At 40.2% G+C, this 23,569-nt stretch overlaps 1 protein-coding gene across 4 annotated transcripts in view; it reads left to right on the top strand.

The window, feature by feature from the left end:
- The window catches only part of shank3a (SH3 and multiple ankyrin repeat domains 3a), a 174,092-nt gene that overhangs the window by 5,548 nt on the left and 144,975 nt on the right, over nt 1–23,569 (top strand). For all 4 annotated transcript variants that reach the window (XR_006404143.1, XM_044356278.1, XM_044356276.1 and 1 more), the window contains exon 2: nt 13,379–13,810. Coding sequence is in view for 3 of the 4 variants with exons in the window: in XM_044356278.1 (XP_044212213.1) it covers nt 13,499–13,810 (312 nt within the window). In the remaining variant the exon portion in view is untranslated. The remainder of the gene's footprint in view (nt 1–13,378; nt 13,811–23,569) is intronic.

A 23,569-nucleotide genomic window follows, 5' to 3' on the forward strand; every position in this document is an offset into this window, starting at 1 on the left:
AAATTCAGTTGTCCATTTGGTGGTGACTAACCTCTTGTTTTTCAATACTTGAATGCATTCTGTGTGGATGTGAGCTTATTGTTACATAAAAGCTCTCAGATAGGGATGGTCCCCAAAACTCAACAGAAAGTAGCAGTTATTGCATCACAGAATGAAAAATATGATGCCACTCTTTGATTCCTTTTCAGCAAACAGCACCTGACCATGACCTGACCACCAGTCAGCTACCATAAACAAACGAGCCTCTGCTGGTCTCGGGCCTTTTTTGGTCTAATATTGAATATTTTTATATTTCACACTATTGAAAGATCAGTGTGATATCCATTGTGATATAGGACAGAAATATAATTTGAAATTTTTGTGATTGAGATATGTTTAATGGTAAATTTTGTCTTACCCTGGTCTGCAGTTAAATGTGTTGCGTTGAAATTAACAACAAATGTTTCTAGGATAAAGCCATCCTAAAGCATTATTTTGGCTGTAAGGAAGTTTTTATGATCAGCATTGTTTCAGCTATTTCATTAAATCCCAAACTACTGTAGTACTTCTCTGTATGGGCTGACTTCCAAGCTTCCAAGCATGTTGCAGTTTTGGCCACACCTTTATTAATGATGTCGTAGCAGGTGTTTTGTTTTTGGTAGCTATGGGAGGCACCTAGTATGACATAGCTTATCGCTGTGTGTGTGTGTATAAGTGCAGTACCCTTGGATACTATTTGCACTTTTTCCAAAATTTAAGCCATTAGGTTCAACTAACCATTTAGCCAACAGGACAATATGGTGCAGTGCGCTCATTATATACGGTTGGCTCATTGCAGAGGAGGTGTGCTGGCACTTAGCCTAGCAAGAGCCTGCTGCGTGACAGTTTCTAACAAGGGAGCAAACGGCTTAATGTGATTGACCATTTGAGATGTTTGATTGCGTAAGGTAATGATGTCTAAATGATATCGATTTTTCTTATGATTTTATATCTCTGTGTGTTAAACTACAGTATTTCACTGAATAAGAGAAACTCATTTTACTAATGTTAATAGTGCCTTGTAATAGATTGAAGAGACAGCTGTCAACAGTTCAAAAGCTCTGGTTCGTCCAGTTCCAGTAGTGTATGTAAGTTAGTGTTTGCTCTAAATATTGACTGAATATCAGTCATTAAATGTTTATATATTTACCCAATTAGTTTACTTGGGTTGCAGAACTATGTATGTGTAAACCCTGAGTATATACAGGACATACACATACTGCCTGTATCTCTCGTTACAGCCAATCGACTTCAGGTTTGGCTTGATGTTTCAGAATTGACCGCACATAATTTTAGTAACCGTTTGTGCAAGTCCAAATGAAAAAAGAGTGACAGTATTGTGCACTAAAAAGCACAATCCCTGATTCCCCAGTGTAGCATAGAGTTGAGCCCGGCACAGTGACATCCTTGACCTCCCCAACATCCCCAGCATGCCTTTTAAGAGTTGTGGTGGTGTGTGGAGAGATAATGCAGTGCATGGTATGAAACAGGTCTTAATTGGCTGGCAGGCTTTATGAAGTTCTCACTGGGGAGCCCCATTGATTATTAATAGGCAAGCTGCATCAAAGAGCCACTCCAGAAGCAACCCTGGAAACACAGAGATCAACAGATACTGTACATCCACAACTTTCCGTGGTCCCAGAAAGAGAATTCATAAACATAAGGAAAGTTAATGAAAGCAGGAATTGTTTGAAAACAAGAGGAAGAACCAGGAGCAAGGACAGGAGGAGAAAAATCAGTGAGGAAGCTGCGTGGTTATAGATTTCAATATGCAGTGATTTCTATCACTTGTTCTTTCTGCCTTTCCTTGATATACCCTCTATGACTGCTTTTTGTCACAACTCATTGAGAACGTCCAGCGCAGCTTTGTTTAAACCGTCTCACCTCACAACCTCACTGTTGTTTGGTCACAGTATTCTCTTCTTAGTTTCTTTGCATATCATTGTTTGATTTTACATATTTATAGGACTGTCTGTAAAAGAATGTGGTACCACAAACTAGTGTTTAAAATGTCACATCAGCTCCAGTGATGCATTGCCCAGACTCAGTGCGAAATCTTCTCTGACAGAAAGTAGAAATAGCCATGTTCTCAAAGGTATTCTTTGCAGTATAGGCAAAAACAGAGATACAATAGGTTTTCCATTACATTAAAATGTTTCTCTCTGTCAGTTTGTCACATATCCAGTTCTGTCTGTAGGGGTGACAGATTGAAAAGCCATAGTGAAGGAGCTTGCCAAGCAGGATTTCTCTACTGCCTAGCCAAATCAAAACACATATTGATATTATAACTCATAAATGGCATAACATTATGATTATCCTGTTGTGTGCCTAGGAATATTACTGTAGTTTTCATGTATGTGAGCTGTCTGTGTGTGTGTGTGTGTGTGTGTGTGTGTGTGTGTGTGTGTGTGTGTGTGTGTGTGTGTGTGTGAGAGAGAAAGAAAGAAGTGGGGGCACATCTGCTTGCTGTGTCAGCCCATGCGAACTGGATAGAGACCGTGGCTTTGGGATGTGGTGCAGCTACTGTAGAGTATTGATTCCAGAATCTTTTAGCGCATGACTAATTTTCCATATGGGGCCTCTGCATGTGGCCCCGGGGCTCTGGATGGGTCAGGCAGTGTTTTGTTTACACTGAGTGACTAATCCCTGCGAGTTGGCTGTGTATATGTGCGTATGTCAGAAAGAGGGAAGCTGTGTGTGTGTCTGTTGACACTTTGACTATGAGGAAGGCTACTGTAACAAAGCATCCCACCGTATGTGTGCACACACACATTCAAACAACAATACTTGCAGTTCTATAAGCTTTCACAGGACAATTGAAAGGTACATACAGTGAGAACATTTTCTCCCACTGGTTAAACTGTATTTTGTTATACAGCCCTCAAACATTCATAGATGAGATGTTTTCATGTCTGGGAGAAAAAAACATTAACATTATGACCATAAGACATCCACTAAATATATAGCAGATTCATACTTGTTACAGTAATATTAAGTAATGGGGGTGCCTTGGTAGCCAAATGGTCACTGCCCACGCCGAATAACTGCAGCGTCCCTGGTTCAATTCCAGCCAGGAAGCATTATTTGTGTCACACCCTTCTCTCTCTCTCTCCCCTTATTTCCTGTCTCCCTCTTCACTGCCCACTATGCAATAAAGGCAAAAATGCCAAAAAAATAAATAAGTAGTGATGCCATGAGGCTCTTGACCTCAACAAATTCTACATACATGGCTTCTCCAGACAACCGGAGGCTTGAAGTAGAGGATGAATTGTCTTATCCTCTACAGCAGCCTTAGAAAGTCCAATCCTGTCAGGTTAACAAAACCTTTGGTGGATTTTCAAGCCTCTGTTACAGGACATGGAAGATAAGTTGCTGCTATAGGGTATCAGAACATTTTCACACTGGATTATGGAACAAAGATTCTTTTCAGACACACACCGGCATTATGTACTATGCAGGGCACATCTTTGTCTTCTCTAGCAGATTTAAGTCCTGTTAAACATGAAGTTGCCTCATCCCTTTCCTGGCTAATCAACATCAACCATTCTGCTGGTAGAGGAGAGCAGCCATCAGCCATTAATGTCAAGACCAAAGCAAATTCACCAGCGTCTTCTTAATGTCCATCAGAAGAGTTTTAGGAGTTGCAAGCACAGCTAGGTTATACCAAAGGCATTGAACCATCTAGTTAAATTGCATCAGCCATTATATAAGAGCTAAGAGAGCAGCCACTTCCATCTTAACAATCTGACTTCTGATGCCTCAGCTACACCCTCCCATTTCCCATGGAGCCATCCACCTGAACTCCGGTATACAGTCCTATATCTGTCCCTCTCTGAAATTATGGAAGAGAGCCCTCCTCCAAGTCTGACACTAAAGTGTGCTCCACTTCCTTCAGTTACTTGTGCAAGTCCCACCAGAGGGAAAGAGGAGGAAACCGAGGCACAAACTGAAAAGTCAAAAATCAATACAAATTATAATTTAATTCAGTGAATCTCAATATCCAATTCTCACCCAGTATTACATTTCTTATGCCAACTTAAATCTCGCATGGATTTGATATCCGAAAAATTGATATTAATCATATTTTATCTCTATTGTCTGCTCTGTTCTGAGGTCAGTTTTATTGAAAGACTAATCAGCCTATTATATATCTGGTAGCCTGAAAAATCCCTTCAAACATACAGGTACTGCAGAACACCATAGCAGACAGCTAATTCCATATTCTCTCTTTTTGTTTGATGCTTCTCAGCCTCACCAATGAATGACCAAATTCACTATGAGGGAGAGGGAGGTAGCAAGAGAATGGGATGTTTTAAGGGACAGAGAGATAAGGAAGGTGTGTGTTTGTGTGTGTGTGTGTCTGAATAAATGTGGCCCCAGGTGACTTCAGTTTGTGAGTGGCCGTGACATTTGCTTTACCAGGTGTAGAGGAGCGTGAAGAAGACTCTGATGGGGTCTGTGAACAGTTATCACATTTACTCCAGGCCACGGGCTATGTGGCTGGTTTGTCAAAGCTGACTGTATGCAACGCTCTCCCTCCCTTTCTCCCACCCTCTCGCTGACTCTCCCACCTTCCCTTTTCTGTCATCTCTCTGCCACCCTCCCTTTTTCTTCCACGCTCCCTCCCAAATTTTTTCTTGGCCCACTGACTGTCTCAGCCACATCCTCTCTGACCCTCTCTGCTTCATGCTACCTTAGCCAGCTGCTTACCTTTATCTTTGTCCCCTCCTCTGCCTCCTTTTTTCCCCCCCTGTGTGGTTGTCATAGAGAGAAGCAGGTAGGACTTGCTGATGGCCTGCAGTGGACTTAAGTGGTGTTTGTGAATGTCCTCATGTAGAGCTTTATGGCAAGGGTTTTTAAAGCCTAGCGGATGTTTCGGATACACGCATATATTCAACTGGATCCATGCACACACTGCTTTGTATGGTCATGAATTATTCACTTTGTTTTCACTGGGCTGGAGCGCATGAGATGGGGTGAGAGGGGGTGGGGTGAAAGAGATCTGAGCTGAAGAGAGAAGAGGCAGTAGCTGTTAGCTAAGGCATGGGAGCTAGCCTCCTTATAATTCTAGTCCACTCTCTTAATGTTCCCCAGCAATGGAAGTGAGACAGAGAACCTGGACTGCAGTGGTAACCTATAGGTACACCAGTAGCTCCCATTTTTAGGTAGCTATTTTGCCTGCCAAGTCTCTGAAATGCTAAAAGATATCAGCACACTGTTGTTAGAGGTGCAGGTGGATTTTGTCACTATACAACTGTAAGAAAAGATGATAAATGATAATATTAAATTATTATCCACTCTAAGGTATGCTAATAAAATTTAACTGTTTAATCAGATAGCCCAACCAGTGCCAAGTAATTACCTGAGCTCTTATTCAGTTTATGCAGCTATTTTAGAAGTGTAGTATAGCATGAAGGTCCTCTTTATGATTGATGATTTGTATCTAAGGAAGTAGGTAAAAAAGCTTTTATGTTTTGGGCTCCTTCTGATTGGAAAAAGTAACCTGTGAATATCTGTTTTCTGTCATCATTTGGCTTATTTAAAAATGTTTTGTTTTCTTATCTTACAACAAACTGCCTATGTTTTCAGTGATACTATCACTGTTCCTTTATAGATTGATCATTTTTCTTTTGTGTGTCCAGACTGTGTCTAGTCTAAGGTTGTAACTCTTCTGTTTTGTTTGTTAGTTACTTGTTTGTTTGGTTGTTTGTTCTTTGTTTTGTCATTGTTGTGTTGTGTTTTATTGTGTCTTGTACTGTTTTGTGTTCCATTTGTTTTGTGAGCATTTGTTTGGGACCCCCCTGAAATGGGACGTGATGATACATCTCATCTTAATCTGAAATTAAATTCATATGTTTATAAATGTGGGTGTTTAATGTTTATTCATATATTAGACTATCCTAAGCATTACATTGTAAGTGGGGCTGCAACTAATGATTATTTACATTAGTGGAAAAGATATAGATTTTCTTTTTATTCATAAATGAATAATATATTAATTTTCATAAAATGTCAGAAAATATTGAAAAATATCCATAAGAATTTCCCACTACTTAAAAGTAATGATTTCAAATTGCTTTTTTTGTCTGACCAACAGTCCAAACAAAATACTCAATTTTTAGTGATAGAAAACAGAAAAGCTTTTATCCTTGTGCGTGAGAAGCTGGAACCCATGTGTGATTTGTATTTTTACTTTATTTGTGACTAATGCAATTCATCGCTGGTGATTGTTACAGAGAAGTTTTCTGTCTGTCATCTAATCTGTTTATTTTACTTATTGTTTCAGCTTTGAATAATCTTTGGGACACCGTAAGTTGTGTGTCTCGACAGTCTGATACATTTTAGATGTGACAGAACAGATTGTAGAAGCCGTCTATACAGCACTAGAATATTAGAGACTGTCCTCCCAAGAAAAACGACACAATAGGTCTGTCACCTTTAGTGACAGATGCCATGTAGCGGCCATAGTAATTATAACTCAGAGCAGTGGTGCAGTTCAGATGATGTATATAAAAGTTGACAATTTTCCTCATTCAGAGGAGGTGGGGTGGATGGAGGCTATGACCCAACAGTGGACTTTGCCTTAGGAGACCACGGTTTGTTTCTTGTTCCCAACCGCAAGTTGGGACAGTTTTTCAAAAACTGTAACTAGGATTGTACCGTAACCTTAACCCTGTGGTTATTATTGTAGCCATGAAGACAAGGGTCAGCTAACTTTAAGGAAGTAGTAACTTTAACCCACACCACATATCTCTCTAACCTCAACAAAATGATCATTTTAACACAAACCATGATCTTTCCCTAAACCTATTCAAGTGTCTTTTGTCCCTAAACTTAACCAGACCTTAACCACAGCATTGTCACATCATAAAATATCATGATTTTTTTCAACAGTGATTTTTAACGGTTTTGGAAAGGACAGACAAATGATGTTTACCGATTACTGCTGACAGGGGCGCCATATTAGAAAACGCTCCTGTGTGTCATTCTGGAGTACATGGTCAAACAACGTATTTGCTCATTTAATATGGAGGACTTGTTGGAATATTAAGGTAGAAAAAATGTTTGATCAAGTTTAGTAAAAAGAGCACTGCATATTAACCCTCAGTCTTTGTTCCCTGTCTTTTTCTCTTGCCATTTGTCCAAACAGATAACTTGTTCCTTGTATGTAGATCTCTTCAAGCGCTGTTGCCCACACAGTTTATCCTTGTATGATGCAAGTAGGATGAAATCCCTCCCTGGTCCTGCCCCTGCTATCTAGGGGAATCATTGTTGCTTATTGACGGCAAGCCATCTCAGGTCCCTCTGCCACATTCCCAGAGCTTAATGCTTCTAATTGTGTGATCTGTTGTTATTTATCTTGCAATTGATTTACTCAGATAATTCTAGATAAGAGTCACTTTGTATAATTTAAATGTTGCATTCTGGCTGCTGATACTTCTTTAAAGGTGTATTTGAAACCGCATAGCTTGTACACAGCTTACAATTAAAAATATCTTTAAATCTTGATTGAAACTAGTATGAAAATGTGTAATTTGTGGAGGGGGGTGTTTGAAATACATTGTGTCAGTTTTGCAGTACATGACCCATTGGAGTCCCATTGGACCATGGATTGCTATATAAAATGGGAATATTGAGCTACACAACAAGCTCTGGGTAACAGTTATCCATTTTCCTTGCCCTAAAGACCTCGCAGACTGAAGCTGCATACATGTAGAGTAATCAGCTAAATCCTCTAATGTATTAGGGCTACCTGCCATGCTCTTTCTCCAACACTAATGGGATTACATACTGTAGAGTGTCCAGCGGTGGTGGAGCTCTCACATGCAAGTCTCTGTAGTGCAGGGAGATACTGTACACCTGTTTCACTTTCTGCTGCGTGAATATCACTTGCAGACCACTATTTACAGTAAGACTTAGAATTATTTAAGTCCACACTATATTTTGTTATAATCATGCGATAGGGAATTATTTTGTGAGCTATATACTGTATCTTTCTGAATAATATGTGTTTACCTCAGCTGAAAGCAAACATGTGCCTCCAAATTAGCGCAGTGGTATCTGCTCTGAGACTCTCCTGTCAGTTAAGTCTTTCCACAAGGTCATTGAGCATGTAGGATAGCAGCAGGATTTGTTTTTAAACTCTTTTCTCTGAGAAGCTCTCTGCAGGAATCTGAGGCTTTTCTGATATAATGAGGTGATATTTTGGCTAAAACTATCATCACAGGAAATCCAATGAGACACACTGGAACTTTACAGGACAGGGAGAAAGGGAGGGGGTGGAGTTTCTGCCAGTGGTTCCTTGTCTTCTAAAGTTTCAGTGAGACACACTGAAGCGTTATAAGATGGGGATAGTCCAGGATAGGTCAGGATATCTTTTCTTTTGTTTATTTCCAAATCTTGACATCAACAGCTTCTGTGTTTTCTCTTGGCCATATGGAAGTCTGATGATTTGATTAGAAGATTGGAAGAGATTCCATTAAAGTGACGTGTATGTAACTTTTAAGTCTACAAATTTGTTTTTTTTTTCATAAAAAACAAGAGTGAGATTTCTAAGCAATAAAAATAATGTACCACACACACCCTAACTCCCGTTATGGCTGCTACAGCCTATTTTTTGAAAGTGGCCGGGAACAGAGACGGATCAATGCACAGGCATTCTAGGCACATCCCTAGGGCCTCATTGCCACTAGGGAGCCCAGACAGAGGGGTGATGAATATCAACTCTTTGTTTAACATATATTTAAAATATATAAAATATTTTAAAAATATAAAAATCCTATCTAAAACTTTATTTCAGTGTTTATATATTATTTATGTATTTTTTGTAAACATACAAAATGTTACTTTAGTGCCAATGTGCAGGAAAAAGTACAGTATTTCTGGTTCATTGGAGATCATGCTTGTATGTAAATGACAGAGAGGGGCTTTACACAAGTCTCTCTTGGGCTCTGTAAAAAGCCCACAAGCCAGCCTCAGTAACTGGCTGCTAGCCCCAACATTACATTAACAGAGCAGCAGTGGGTTGCAACTTTGACAAATACTGAGGATGATTCCTCTATGACACAAAAACACCACCATTAGTAACAAGAATGGATAACAGATGAAGACAACATATCAACAACAATGTAGAAAGGGTGTTAAAAGCAGGTAAAACCTAATTTACTGCATGTGTCCGTGTGTGAGGACGACTCAAATACATGATTATGAAAACAACAGAGGAACAAAGAAAACATAATTTCTAATAGCCTACTCATTGCATCGTCTTAATGTGCTATTCCTTATACTTCGCATCACCTCACCTGGCACCCTGTGATCATTCAGCTGTTGAAATGGCTGCTTGCCTTATTTGGTATATGCTATTAATGACTTTTTTATACATACTCTAATGGTTTTGCATGTAGTCCTCATTTATGATGGATATAATGATATTTAGCTTGACGTGTTGCATTGGGATGTGAGTTGCATTCAGATTTGAGTATGAGTGTAGGGGTTAGTATAGTATTTGTAAGCCCATGTCTATCTTTGGTGTCAGGTTTTTTGGTTGTGTGTCACCTTTTTCAGCAGCATGTATGTTGAGCCTGTACTTCAATAAGTCCTGTAACTCTATGGTCTTTATACCCATAGTATATTTAACTTTTTTACATGTAAAGTGGGAGGAGGAGGGCATGCAACAGTCAACCAGAGTGCTAAACGTTACAAGTAAGAAAAAAACAGCAGACAGGGTCAGCAAAAGAAAAAAGAAACAAATAGTGGAGCAAGGCCAGAATAACCTTTGGTCCAACAATAACTTGATTGAAAGAAACAAAGCAACAGTTTGGTTTCCTTCCTCAGAGATGGCATCTTCTTTACTTGACTGGTAATGGAACTTCTAACTTTAGCTTCTTTTTGCATTGGTTAGCGCAAGATGGGAAATGTTAAAGTATTGTACCAGAGGCTTAAAATTATCGTATTTCAGGAAAATGATTGCACACGAGTCATAACTAAGAGGACAAATAGGTGTAAATATGTAATTTCAGTAAAAACTAGGGCTGTAGTCTGCTGGTCAACTGGTCGATTAGTTGGTTGATATGCTCTCGTCCGACTAAATTCTCATTGGTCGAATAATCTCTGTGTTATTTCCATAAGGAGAAAAGTGCTACATCAATAGCTTTCCAGGAGTAATCCATTATTTCCTGCGGCGGGAGGGACAGACTAACAAATTACCTGTGAAAACAACAGTGTATTCAAAACACCCCCGTTGTTTTCACAACTTTGAACTCGCCCAACCTAATGGCGATTGCAGGGTCTAACTGTACTGAACATTTACTGAACGTACTGAATGTTTACTCAATCTGTGTTTCTCCATAATAACACAACGAGAACCCCCGCCAGGCCAAAAAAATTGTTTTTTAATATTTGTAATCGACAGCGTTTGGGAGTCTCTGTGCAGCGCTGTTCCGGTACGTGAGTCAACCTCTGTTGTTGCCTGGGAAACCACTGGTAGTGTGGCTCCGATAAGGAGTATATTTGCGTAGCAAGTGGGGAAAGAGTGAGGGGCAGAGAAGTGACGGTGGATGCGAGCGGGTCAGAGGAAAAGGTTAGCAGTAAGTTGTCAGTCTGGCAGTAGATGTACAGTACAGACTACAGTGTGTCAATTAATAAATTCTAAAAAGTCATGTCTGTTGTTTCCCCAAATGCTGGAAAAGTAAAGGGGGTTAGCTCCAAAGTTAGCAACAATGGGTTAGCCTAACCTGAAGACACAAAACAGAGAAATACAGAACAGAGAAATGTGTGGCTGCCGAGTTTACTGTGCACTCTGTCCCGTTACATTCATTCACCGTCACTTTTCTGCCACTCACTCTCTCACTTAACCACTCACTTGCTATGCACATTATGCACTGCCCTATTCCTTAAAAGGAGCTACGCTACCAAGAGTTTCCCAGGCAACAACACAGACGTTGACTCACATTTTGGAACAGTGCTGCACAGAGGCTCCTAAACGCTATTGATTTCCGAATGAATTGATATTTCGCGTTATTTTTGGCATTAAAAAAATATTTTTTGGCCTGGCAACCCGCCAGGCCTGTGCAATTATAGGGGAAACACTGGTGACTACTACAAAGTAAACTTATGTTAGAATTATTTTTATTAAGCGGAAGCATAGGTGACACAAACTACCTCTTAGTCTAGCATAACCAAGTTTATTTTGTCATAATTGTAACTGCACATGTAATCAGACGCATCCAAATTGCATTTATTAATTTATCAGCTCCTCAGTGAGTTATGGTCACTTGTTAGCTTGCCAGTTTTTAACTTAGCTTGTTATCAACAGACCTAAGTTACATACTACAGCCAGTCAGACTGAAGATGATGTGGATCGTAATGTTAGTGGGATTATTCACTTATTGGGTAATTTGATAACTGCCTGTTACCATGGCTTGATTTGTCACCCCTGTCGAGGTGAGATCCTTACTGTTGCAAGTCAGTCAGTCAGTGGGCTTTTAGTGAGTATAATGCTAGTGGTTAGCAAGTATATTTTAGCACACAACTGCTGTGGGATCAGATGTTTTAGGTCACAGTCATCAGGCCAGCCATATGCCCAACAAGGAATGCCACAACAGTAAAACAAAAAGTATTATTATATTATATATAAAGTAATAGTTTTCCCCCCTCATGTACATTAATGGGGTGGACAAAATATTAGTAACATTTTTCAATATAATGCACTCCAGTACACCACCACCACCCACTACAACCTCAATAATAAACATAAAGTAGATTTATCACCTTTCTGACAATGCCACACAAACCAAAAATGTATAAACTTTGTAAAAGTAGAATTTATGGCAGAGCTGTTGGATCGCATTAGATTGCACAGGTGTTCCTAATAAAGTGCTCGTTGAGTGTATATCTGCATGAGTGTGTCAACTCAAGTGCCTACATTATCTTTTGTAACAGCAGCTGGAGAGCTTTCATCACTTGCATTCTCCCTGAAGTGCTTGCTTTAAATTCCACCCAATAAGAAAATGCTGTCTTGGGGCTGTCGGGTCAGCTTGAGCAGTGATGACACTGGGAACACAATGGAGCATAGCACTGACTTAAGATCACAATTAATAATTTACAGACCTGCCACAAATGTTTCATGGCACATTTTCCTTCCATGAGAAGCTCACTTGTTTAACTGGCTGTGTAACTGGCAATATGGCAACACTCAAGCCCTTAAGTATTTGTCACCACACAGAGGTCATGTATTGATCTTTTCTGATAAACATTTCCAATGTTGTCTTTAGTTTAGAGTTCAATTGAATGTGACAGCATTATCTGCATAGGCCAAAACCTTAAGCATATTGGTTGATCAACACAAAAACAACACGTCTTCATGGCAGAAAACATCACAGTAACAGAATATGTGATTGCTTTGGGATGCCTGTTTTAGAGCACACGTGGATCAGGATCAAGGTCAGATTGATATTATTTGTTTAGTCCTTAATCACAGTCCCAGTCTCGAGGCTTCACAGGGCCTGCATGATGAAACAGAAAATAAAAACAGCACCCCCTACGAGAATGACCCTCAATGAGTAAAAACTCCCACGAAAACCTCATCTACATTTATGGCAGTTTGTTCTGTCTGTGCGTCACTGTGTTTGCCAGGGAGCCATTTGATCAGCGACACCCCCGACAGATAGATAGCATGAAGGCCAAATCCTGTCCAACATTGATCTGGCCAAACAACCCTCCCTCCCCCGCCCCCCTCCTGATGTCACACAGTGTCAGTGCACCATAGCTAGAGCAACAGTATTTTTATTACTGTGACAGCAACAGTGTCACATTATCACCACCTTAGCATATGCTGAATTCAATTTATTTTACATTTGATTTATGTAGCATGTTATAAAAGTATCAAACTTAAATTAGGCTACCTTTTTGTTATCCCATATGAAGAACTGTAATGCTGCTGCCATGAAACACTATTCAAACACACTTTCAGTTAATTCCAAAGATCCAAATATTTTTATGGAAATGATGATTAATCCACTCCTTCCATTCTGCTTCTTGTCCTCTGTTTTTGTTTTATCTATTTTATGCTATTTAGAGATTGAATGTGCCTCATTTTATGCTAATTGCCTTAGGATTATCTTTTGTGCAAATCACAGATTGGAGTTAAATAATTTTACACTATTCTATGAATGTTATTCATTCAATCTTGCTTCGTGTCTGCATCTGTTCTTTAGTTCCAAGTTTCCTTGGTACTTATCCTCTCTTTGTGTTTTTACCCTCTATCTCTCTGTAATCTCCTATTACCCCCTCCTCTTTGCCCATTCCCTCTCTGCCACCCTCCTTCCCTGCTTCTCTCTCCCTGCCTCTTTTTTTCTCCCAGGCAAGTGATGCGCGCTGCAAGAGGTGTGTGTGTTTAGTGTGAGCGAGAGCCATCGGTGTGTGTGTGTGTGTGTGTGTGGAGAGAGAGAGAGAGACATAGACCGAGCCCCTAACACGGAGCATGCCTCTGCGTCCAGCAGCCGGCAAACATGAGCCACCCAGCCCTCCACGGCAGGACCAGCAGCAGCAGCAGCACACACACACACACTCACACACACTCACACACCCTTACACACACGCAGCAAACGGCAGCCAGGGGGCCAGCACTGACAGCGGCAGCTCCCGGGAAGAGGACAGCGGCGTTCCCGTTCCTGTCAGTGTTCTGGCTTTCCGTCCCGGTGCAGAGCGGAGCCACAGTGCAAGAGCACCCATGGAGGAACCGACAGGCAACACTGTGGTCATCCGCATTGGAATCCCAGACCTACAACAGACGGTAAGAGCTCATTCTGTAGCCACTGCTGGAGAGAGGATAAAAGAGAGGGAAGCTGCCTCTCCCCCTTCCTCTCTGACTGGGTCCTCTCTACCTCTCTTCTGTCTGCTTTTTGTTTCTGTTGAAATATCTTCAGTTTCCCCTCTCTTTTACTTTCTTTACAAGCCTTTCTTCATCCCATCCCCCCTTTTTCTCTTTTCCCTCTCTTTCTCTTTTTTTTGGTATGCATACTTAGTGGCTGTATTTGCTTGCTGGCGTCTTGGGGTTCCACTCCCCCCGCCTCCTCCATTGATGTCTCGCTGATAAATCTACCTCTTCATTAACTGGACTTCAGCTGACTTTGACAACTGGCCACTTAGGGTGAGAGTGGAAGAGGGCGGGGAGAGGGGGAGCCAAAGAGAAAAGGCATCATGGATACAGAAGGCTATGAGAGGCATTGTAAATCCTTGAGAGGACATAAAGCAGAGATGCAAGATAGTTATACCTGAACTGAAACTTTACCTCAACCTTTGTCTCCTTCTTTCTGTTGCTCCTCTGTGACCAGTTGGACCAAGAGATCTAATCCTACATTCTTCGTAATAAAATCGTTACCCTGCAGTTCCACTGAAGATGTAGCCTGTGTCTGTGTAGTATTACAGCCGCTGAAAAAATGCAGAACCATTAGCCGGTGACATTGATCCTTTCTTCCCTTTATTTCCAATTTTCAATATAGAGTATGCATGGACTGTCCCTCTCTGCACGAAATGCATACCGAATTGCATCTGTGTCTGCATCTATTTGCTGCAGAAGGTGGCACAGTGCAAATTTCCAGATCTGAGATAAGTTTATTTCATTAATATGTCTGCTCAGCTAATTCATATGGATTCAGCAACAGCTATCCTATAGTGTATAATGACATCCATTCTTAATTAATTATTCTGGCAGTGTTTCTTTTAGCTTTGTCTTTCTAAAGCAAGTACTTCATTCTTTAAAGTAAGGACACTATTCACATTAAAATGTCCTTTACAAGTCATGAGTTAAAATTATCTTGAATAGAGGGTGATTGCCTGGGACTGCACATAAACGCAGAGAAGATGAAATATTTTACCCTCCATTGGCTGTAGAATGAAATGAAGTGGTATCAATTCAACATGTATTTAACCCCATGTATTCTCTCTCTGTCCATCTCTGCCTGGCTCCTCTCAGTAGCACATATAAGATCAGACTGTTAGTGAGATACCATGTGACAATTTCTATGTAACAACACAGCATTAAGCTTTTTTATTGATGTGCCTCCGTGTCAGCAGTCCCCTACTCACTCCTGTTCTGCTCTCACATTTCCACTGGAGACATCTCTAATGGTATAGCAAAATGCTGATTACATTTACAGCCTGTTAATGCACACTTGTGCTCAGGTGCTCCGTTGGCTCTCTATAGGTGGCTTAGTTTGAGTGTCCTTTTAATTCTTTCTCTAGACATTGATGGCAAAGCCAAGAGGTTGTTTTTGTGTTTGTTATTGTTGATTACCTCATTGTTGTTGGCTACTTGGCTGAAATAACCCATTGTATCTTAGCAAGGCTCTGGCACTGCATGCCAGGAATAAAGACAGGAAATAAAAGGAGAGCAGTTGAAAAGAAAGCAGAGAATTCCCCAAAGGTGCTGCAGAATCGCCGTCTGTGAACAAAAAACGTTTTTCTATTGAGATCAAACACTTGCACACACACACACACACACACACACACACACACACACACACACACACACACACACACACACACATTCAAGTATGTACATACATATCATATAGACTTGTGGTTGATTCATTATATAAATCGATATTTTTTTTCCTGCAAAATGCAAGATTGAAACATATTTCTTAGGACATTATGTGCAAGACAGTTGAGCAAGAATAATGAAAAACATGCCACCACCTGGAAGGCTGTCATCGTTATGCATAAAAGATTATCAAAGATTACCAGATGCTTCACCTAAGAAAAGCACAGGCATCCAGTTTAATGATCAGTTTCAGCACAGACAGAAACATCTATTCACTAATTCATGTGCTGCTGCTGTTTGTGTTTCTTGACAAAACGTTTGCCTGATATCTGCAGACAGCTGGCCAGTTAGTCTTGGATACTCGGAAGGTAGGCGCTCAGGCTGAATCCAAATGTTCGGACTTCAACGCACTTGCAAACTCGCAGACTTCACAGGCACATTCCCAAGAAGTCTGCAAGTGCCGAGGGTTGTCCAAATCCATAATCCATCAAGTCCAAATTGGGCCTCAAGAGGAGTTTCTCTGGACTTCCAAGGTGTCGGCTTGTTGTGCAGACTTCACAGCAATATGGATGTGACTATGTAAAAGAATTTGTAGAATCATGTAGAGTCTGCAGGGCTAGATGATATTCTGGCAGAAGCATTGAAAGCTGATGTCGAGACCAGCGTGGCATTGCTCTACCCCCTATTCGTGAACATCTGGGATGAGGAGCAAGTCCCATCAGAGTGGAAAGAGGGCTACCTCATTAAGCTCCTGAAGAAAGGTGACCTAAGTTTCTGTTCTTACTACAAGGGGATAACACTGCTGTCCATCTCAAGCGAGACTTTCAACAGAGTCCTCCTGAACAGGATGAAAGACACCATTGATCTCCAGCTCTGAGACCAACAATCTGGCTTTTGCAAGAACAGATCCTGCACTGACCAGATCACAGTGCTGTGTATTATTTCGGAACTGTCACTGGAGTGGACCATGCCTCTCTACATCAAGTTTATTGACTATGAGAAGGCGTACGACAGTGTGGATAGGCGGACCCTCTGGAAACTGCTGAGACACTTAGGGGTGCCTAAGATCACTAACATCATCAGCAACTCACCGATGCCTTCCAAGTGCAGACAGGAGTGAGGCAAGGATGCTTGTTGTCACCTTTCTGGTTCCTGTTGGCCATAGACTGGGTCACAAAGACATCCACAGCTCAGAAGAGGAACGGCATCCAGTGGACACTCTGGACACAGTCGGATGACCTTGACTTTGCCGATGGCCTGGCCCTTCTTTCTCACACCCAGCAACAGATCTAGGAGAAGACTAACAGGGTTGCAGGGAGGTTAACATGGTTGCAGGGAGCTCAGCTCACCTTGACCTCAATATAAGGGAAGAACAAGGTCCTTAAGGTTAACACAGCCAATGTTACCCCCATCACGCTGGAAGGTGAAGCACTAGAAGAGGTGGAGACCTTCACTTACCTTGGCAGCATTGTTGACAAACTGGGTGGAACAGATGCTGACGTAAAAGCCTGTATTGGTGAGGCAAGGGTAGCTTTCCATCAGCAGAAAAATGTCTGGGGATCCTCAGATCTGACCACCAACGACAAGATCAGGATCTTCAACATCACTGTGAAGCCTGTTTTGCTGTATTGATCAGACACCTGGAGAACAACTGTCACCACCATTAAGAGAATACAGACATTTACCAACACCTGCCTCAGAAGAATCCTACTAATTTGCTGGCCAGATATTATCTGCAACCAGTACCTGTGGCATTGATCAAGACAGCAGCCTGGAGAGGAAGAGATCCTCTGAAGACGCTGGAGATAGACTAGCTACACTCTTCACAAACCTGCATCCAGCACCACAAGATATGACCTCTTTTGGAATCCACAAGAGAAAAGGAAAAGACCAAGGGAAAAGAAAGACCAAGAAACACCTGGCACTGTGACCTGGGGGCAGACGTGAAGAGATCAGGCCATACATTGGGACAGCTGGAGAAATTGGCCCAGGACCTGGGATGCCCGGATAGACTTTGTTGGTGGCCTATGTCCAAAATGGGGCCGCAGGCTTTAAGTAAATACGATATTTACTTTTGATGACATTTGCTTTTTTCACTTTTGTTGGATAAGTTTATGGATGTAGTGAGGTCTGACAATGCACACGCAGATTATTCATTCATCCTGAATGCTTAATAATTTGAATGGGTTATTATAATCTGCTAAGATAGACGGACATAGGTTGGTTTTTGTCCATCTACAATGTGACGGTCCTCATTTGAGAATATGAATATAATATTTGCAATGTTTAGCAATTCATGTAACTGGAATATTTTATGAGCATTCTGACCAGACTTGTTGTGGCAACCATGTAATGCAGCAGATGCTGCACATATAATGCATAAGTTACCAATATTGAAGCCATTAAGAACCACTCGGAAAAACACTTGAAATAAGTTACAGCATCTGTAATATCAATTAATCTCCATGGAAACACTTGAGGTCTTAAGTCCCGTCTGATAGCACCTTTTATGACTTCACGCCCAGCATCCTCACAGAGATGAACACGTTGTGGTATGTGCGTATATCAAAAATCCTTAGTCCATAAATCCAGAGAGTATGTATTTGGATTCAGCCAAACTGTACAATTCAGAATCTGCACACTGTTCAGTCAACTCCCAGCATTTCAGCACTCATAACCAGAGATGATGCCTCATCAAAAAACACAAATCCTGTGAGCAGAGTGCAAGAGAGATTTAAATAGTGGTTATCATTTGATGTAATTCTTGTATATATTATATATGTTACAAATCAGTGTTCAATGGTCAATGTTTGTTCTTAATTCAGTGTGATAGTAATGTCACTGTGACACTGTGGTATAAGAAATCCTATTCCTAGGCAAGTTGAACTCTTGAACTTGTTTATATCTGAGGGCTGTTTGCTGACCTCTGGGGTTAGCTAGAGATATATTTACCTTAAGCCTATTGTTTGAGAAACTGTCTTAAGCCTGTTTTTTTAGAAACTGTGTGGACAGGATGTTTTTGTTTGAAGTTATTGACTGACCATTAGGTCTCTGTCAGATCTGTATAACCATACTTGTTTGTAAGAAGGTATAAAAGTTTGTGGAAGTGTCCATTTAGGGACCTAACTGCTTTTAACTTTGCTTCTGGAGAGGAATAAAGCTGTCTTGTTTGTGTTCGCAATCTTTAAAGAAAGGGCTGGCTTTAGGTAAAGGGCCGGATAAACAACATGCTTTTTCTCCAAAAATACAAGATAATTGTATTTTTGTTTTGTATTTTTGTATTTGGACATTTGTATAATTGTTATTGATTGTGTAATGGATTGTACAGTGTCTACAACTGCTTCAACAAGTAACAATGTTTAATGCTCTCTTGTGTCTTTGTGTGTTCTTGAGTGAGCCATGCAAAAATTTTCATGACAAGAGTCAGCTGCCATCATTAAATTCACTATAAGATAGCCAGAACCAGCTAGCCACCTGGAGTCACAGCAGTCCTGTAAACTGCAGCAGGTGCACGTGTAGTGCAGCTATTCACTACACTGTTTACAGGACTGTCGTGACTCAACACAGCCATATAACCAGCTATCATCTATGATACTTTATGGCAAGTAATCTTTTTGTGCATGTTTCAATAATAAATGATTTTCAACATTTAGACATTTTACACATTGTGCAAAAACAAAAATTAAGCTAGTGAATTCACTCTATCACCCAACCCTATTTACATGCACACTAACACACACAAACATGCACACATGCCCACAACTCCTAATCCCATTGCCAAGGGACTTTCCTTAATGTGCTTATGCACTGTAAAGACACTCATCAGATCACTAGTTTCACTTTCAATGAGTCACATGATTCTAATATATGGACAAACAGGCAAGAACAGATACAGCGCAACATACAGTAGTGTAGTGAAAGACGAAAAGACAAACAGAAAAGCAGCCTAAAAGTCTGACAGACAAACAGAGAGGCAGATGACAGATGGCCAGACTCTGACAGTTTGAATCTTTTATGGAGCAGTCAAAAGTGACTTGTGTGGACTCTGAGTGAGCAGGAGATTACACTAGAATAGTCTGCCTGAAGTAGGATTACATTTCTCCTGCTGTGTTTCAAGCCTGGATCAGGAGAATGAAACCCCATGCAAAGATCACACCATGCACCACTTTTCCTTTCCAGCAGGGGAGAGGGGAGAAGCAAGGCCTCATGTAGGGTAAAGCCAAAGTCTGATATGGCTTTATCCTCGCACCTCCCTTTTCAATGCATTGCTTGTTACGTTGGACAGTGTTTTTGTTAGCTAATTAGTCTGAAGTATTGATATTGTGTGTTTTTTTTTAACAGAATGTATGTCTTTGGACATACATTTTTGATGGGCATGATGTTTTCAATTGAAATGTCAGATTGCAATTTAAAGGAGATCTCAAAGATCACATCTCTATGTTAGATGTATTTTTTACCGTTTGGTGGTGGTGAAGTAGTGAAGTCAAATAAACAGTGGTGGTGGAAATGTCAAGTGCTGCTAAGTGTTGAGAAAAGTTGGACTTCTTTGGAAAGTTTTGACTTTTGGTCTTTAGTTTTGTGAGCTCCACTTTGTTAAGAAGTAGTCCTGTGATTGAGCATATCTGAAATTCATTATGGGGTCTCATAATGGCAACGGCATACAACTTGTCGATTCAGACTAAGCCAAGTCCATTATTGCATAAAAATGTTGCTCAGTCTTCTGTGCAACTTAAGGACTTAGGACAGTTGCATTAGCAGTCAATACCACAATTTGTTCAGACTGTTGGGCAGATTATTTGCAAAACTGTGCTTTTTTTCATTTGGATCATGCTTATCATTTGCCATTCATCATATACAACTCCTCCAAAACTCTATTTCTATGATTGGGGTAAAAAGAGACAGCTTCCCAATACTGCTAATGGGTGCCATTCATCTCTCAAGAGAGGAAAGGAAGACACTGACATAAGTAGTCAGCCCCACTACCCTCTACCTGCATTCATCCTTATTCTCCATTTGATTCTCTTGTTGCCCCTTTTATTGAAATTTCTCTCTTTATTCATTCACAGGAGGCTTTTTGCCTTTCAGAAGTGTAAGAGTGTGATGTAGATCATGCTACAAAATGAAAAAGCCCTTACAAAATGGAAAAAAAATTACCCACCTGGGCTGGTATATGTCCTCCTCAAGTCTAGAGTCTTAGAGATCTAGAGTTTGTCTGGTCATGAAAGTCCAACAGGATCTTAGCTTTATCATTCTGAGCCATCCTTTTTGGTGTCTCTTATTGGGAGAAACCAAAGTAGACAGCTTGTAGGGCCTAGCCCTTACTAGGTGCCTATTTTTTTGTGCAAATGTCTCACATACTTGGTTGCGCCATATAGTAAACATTGTTCCTGCTACTACTTTGGACTGAACTCTCTCAGTGGCATGTTATAACTGTCAGCAACCATGGTCTTGCCTATTGTGGTTAAATTTTGCTTCTGTTGACCTGGTGCCAAGTGTCTGCTTGGTAGGATGGTTGATTATTTGCCACCTCTTTTATCTGACCATGTTCTCCTGTAGAGAATTGGCTCTCCAAAGCACCCCTGCTACCCTCTCTGCGAACATTCTCCCTTTCGGTTGCTGTTTTGAGATTTTTTTCTCAGCTGTTTATTTTCAGGAGCCATTTTACTGACGTACTTGTGGATGCTTCATGTTTCATTCAGGACACTGGCCTTGAGGATTACTAAGCCTTCATCTCTCTAGTTAACATAGAGTCTGTGGGTGATGTTACTTGGATGAAATTCTCTGTGCTTTATGACAAGTTTCCAAAAGTGATAGAAAAATTGTTTTTAATGTTATTGATGTTTAAATGATTATTATGTAACCATCTACCCAGCAGCCTTTCATAGAGTGAGAGTGCAAGAAAGCATGCAAGGAGAAACTAAAATTACAACTTAATTATACTTATTTTATTGCTGTTTCATTGCAGGAAAAAAACAATATAAAAACATCAAAAATACAATAACAATAACACTGAGCCAATTGCCATAGTTTTAAGTTTTGCAGGCTCTCTTCTTCCAGCACACGAGCACACCGTCATTAATTTGTAGACAGAGCTTTTTTGAGAAGTGCTTTTTAAGCTAAAACTAAACCAGGCATAGATATTGGGTTAGATTTTTGATGTCATCTAGGACTACACTTGAAATATCTAATTGTTCAAAATTCCTAATTTCTGGTTTCTGGATCCTGATATCATCAACTCCCAGGTCCTGTCTTTACCAGCTGGATATCTAATGACAGGTACGGCTTATGTGATGGCTTTGAATCTTGTTCTGTCCACTAATCTGACAGCTGAGTACCTGTCTTACTTACCTATGATGGTACTTGGATAACTTGTGGAGCCCTCAGCTTCTTGTAGCCATCTCTTTTATCCAATACCTGCTATAATAATAATAATAATGACAAAACTTTATTTCTACAGCACATTTCATAAAAAAAAACAAAAAAACATTCAATACAATGTGCTTCACAAAACATGAAAAAACAAAATGCTAAAAACATAACAGAAAGGATTAAAAAGAGACAAATCAAAGAGAGTTGTTCGATAGATTGATGGGTTGGTTGATCTGTGCATGTACAACCAAGATTTCACTGGCCAAAATTTGTTTGCTATGACTTGTAACTACCTGTATGATACAGGATTGTCACTGTTGAATGTTTGAGTTGATAATATGGGCCTTTAATCGGATGGTTATGAGTCCGAACTGGATTTAGTGGTTCAAAGAATAAATTACTATTTAAAAGACAAGACATATTACTGTCTTGTCTTTTATTACATAGCTTTTAAACTTTGATGAAAATGAATGTATTTAGGATATGAGATTGAACAAATCAAGGAAATGTTGTGGACTGGCAAAATACATACATTAGAAATGTCAAAATGTCACTTGGTGGCAATGTCTTCAGGCAGATATAACTTTTCTTATAACAGTCTCCTTAGTTTAGGGCAGCCGTAGATATTAGCTGTCCATCCAGTGCTTTCTGGTGAAGATCAAATCAGGCTCCAGTGGTGCCCAGTTCATCATGGGCGTGGGTTTGCTTTTAACTCTGGTGGGGACATTTTTTGTCAGACAGCCAAAATGATTGTGTATGTGTTCTCTATCACTGTTTTCTCTTTCATAGGCACATGTGTTTCACACACATACACACATAAAGAGCCTGACTCTGCAAAATGTTTACTTTACTGAATATGCATTTGCTGACTTGCCTGAAACCAGACTTGTATCATGATATTTTTCAGATTTTTTTTTGTATAGAAACCTGTAGGTAATGTGCTGCTCTGTAACTAGCTGCTGTAAGGTTTTAAAACCTCTCCTGAGATTCTGTCCTTTCAGTTTGGGGATTGGGGCGACACAACTCAGGAGTTTCATGACAGAGCCACAGTGATGCTCAAACCTATCTTTAAATCCTCTCAAAAACTTCTATTTGTATTATTTTTCATTCAACTTATGGATAGATCCTTCACAATGACATCAGAGCTCACCTGAGAGGCTGCAGTTCACCTGTTTGTGTGTCTCTGTGCTGCTCAGGCTGCTGCTGACAGAATTTACATCATAAAATGATGCCTGACAGTCACAAACAAATCAGTTGGACAAGCTGTGGCTGATTTAGCTTATAAATAATGTTTGTATCTTAATGACACATATGCAATAATAACTCTGCTCTTGATCCACTCATGGAAAAGGTGAGAGATGGCATTAAATAGTAAATATTCCTCCCACTAATTTCAAAGATTAATGTTTGGATTGATTACAGAACTTTCTTGTTACCTAAGTTCAACTGTTGCTGATACTTTGGTTCTTCTTTTAAAAAAGGACCAGATTTGCTTAATTTGCTTTTGGGAGGAATTTTCACCAACAGTAATGAAGTAGTTTAATTAAACGGTGTGTCTGAGCAACAATCACAAATTAGTTAACAACACCTAATGCCTGAAATTAAATAATATCAAATGATCTTAGTTTTGGCCAGTGA

This window comes from Thunnus albacares, chromosome 7 (genome assembly GCF_914725855.1).
Source record: "Thunnus albacares chromosome 7, fThuAlb1.1, whole genome shotgun sequence".
NCBI classification, from domain to species: domain Eukaryota; kingdom Metazoa; phylum Chordata; class Actinopteri; order Scombriformes; family Scombridae; genus Thunnus; species Thunnus albacares.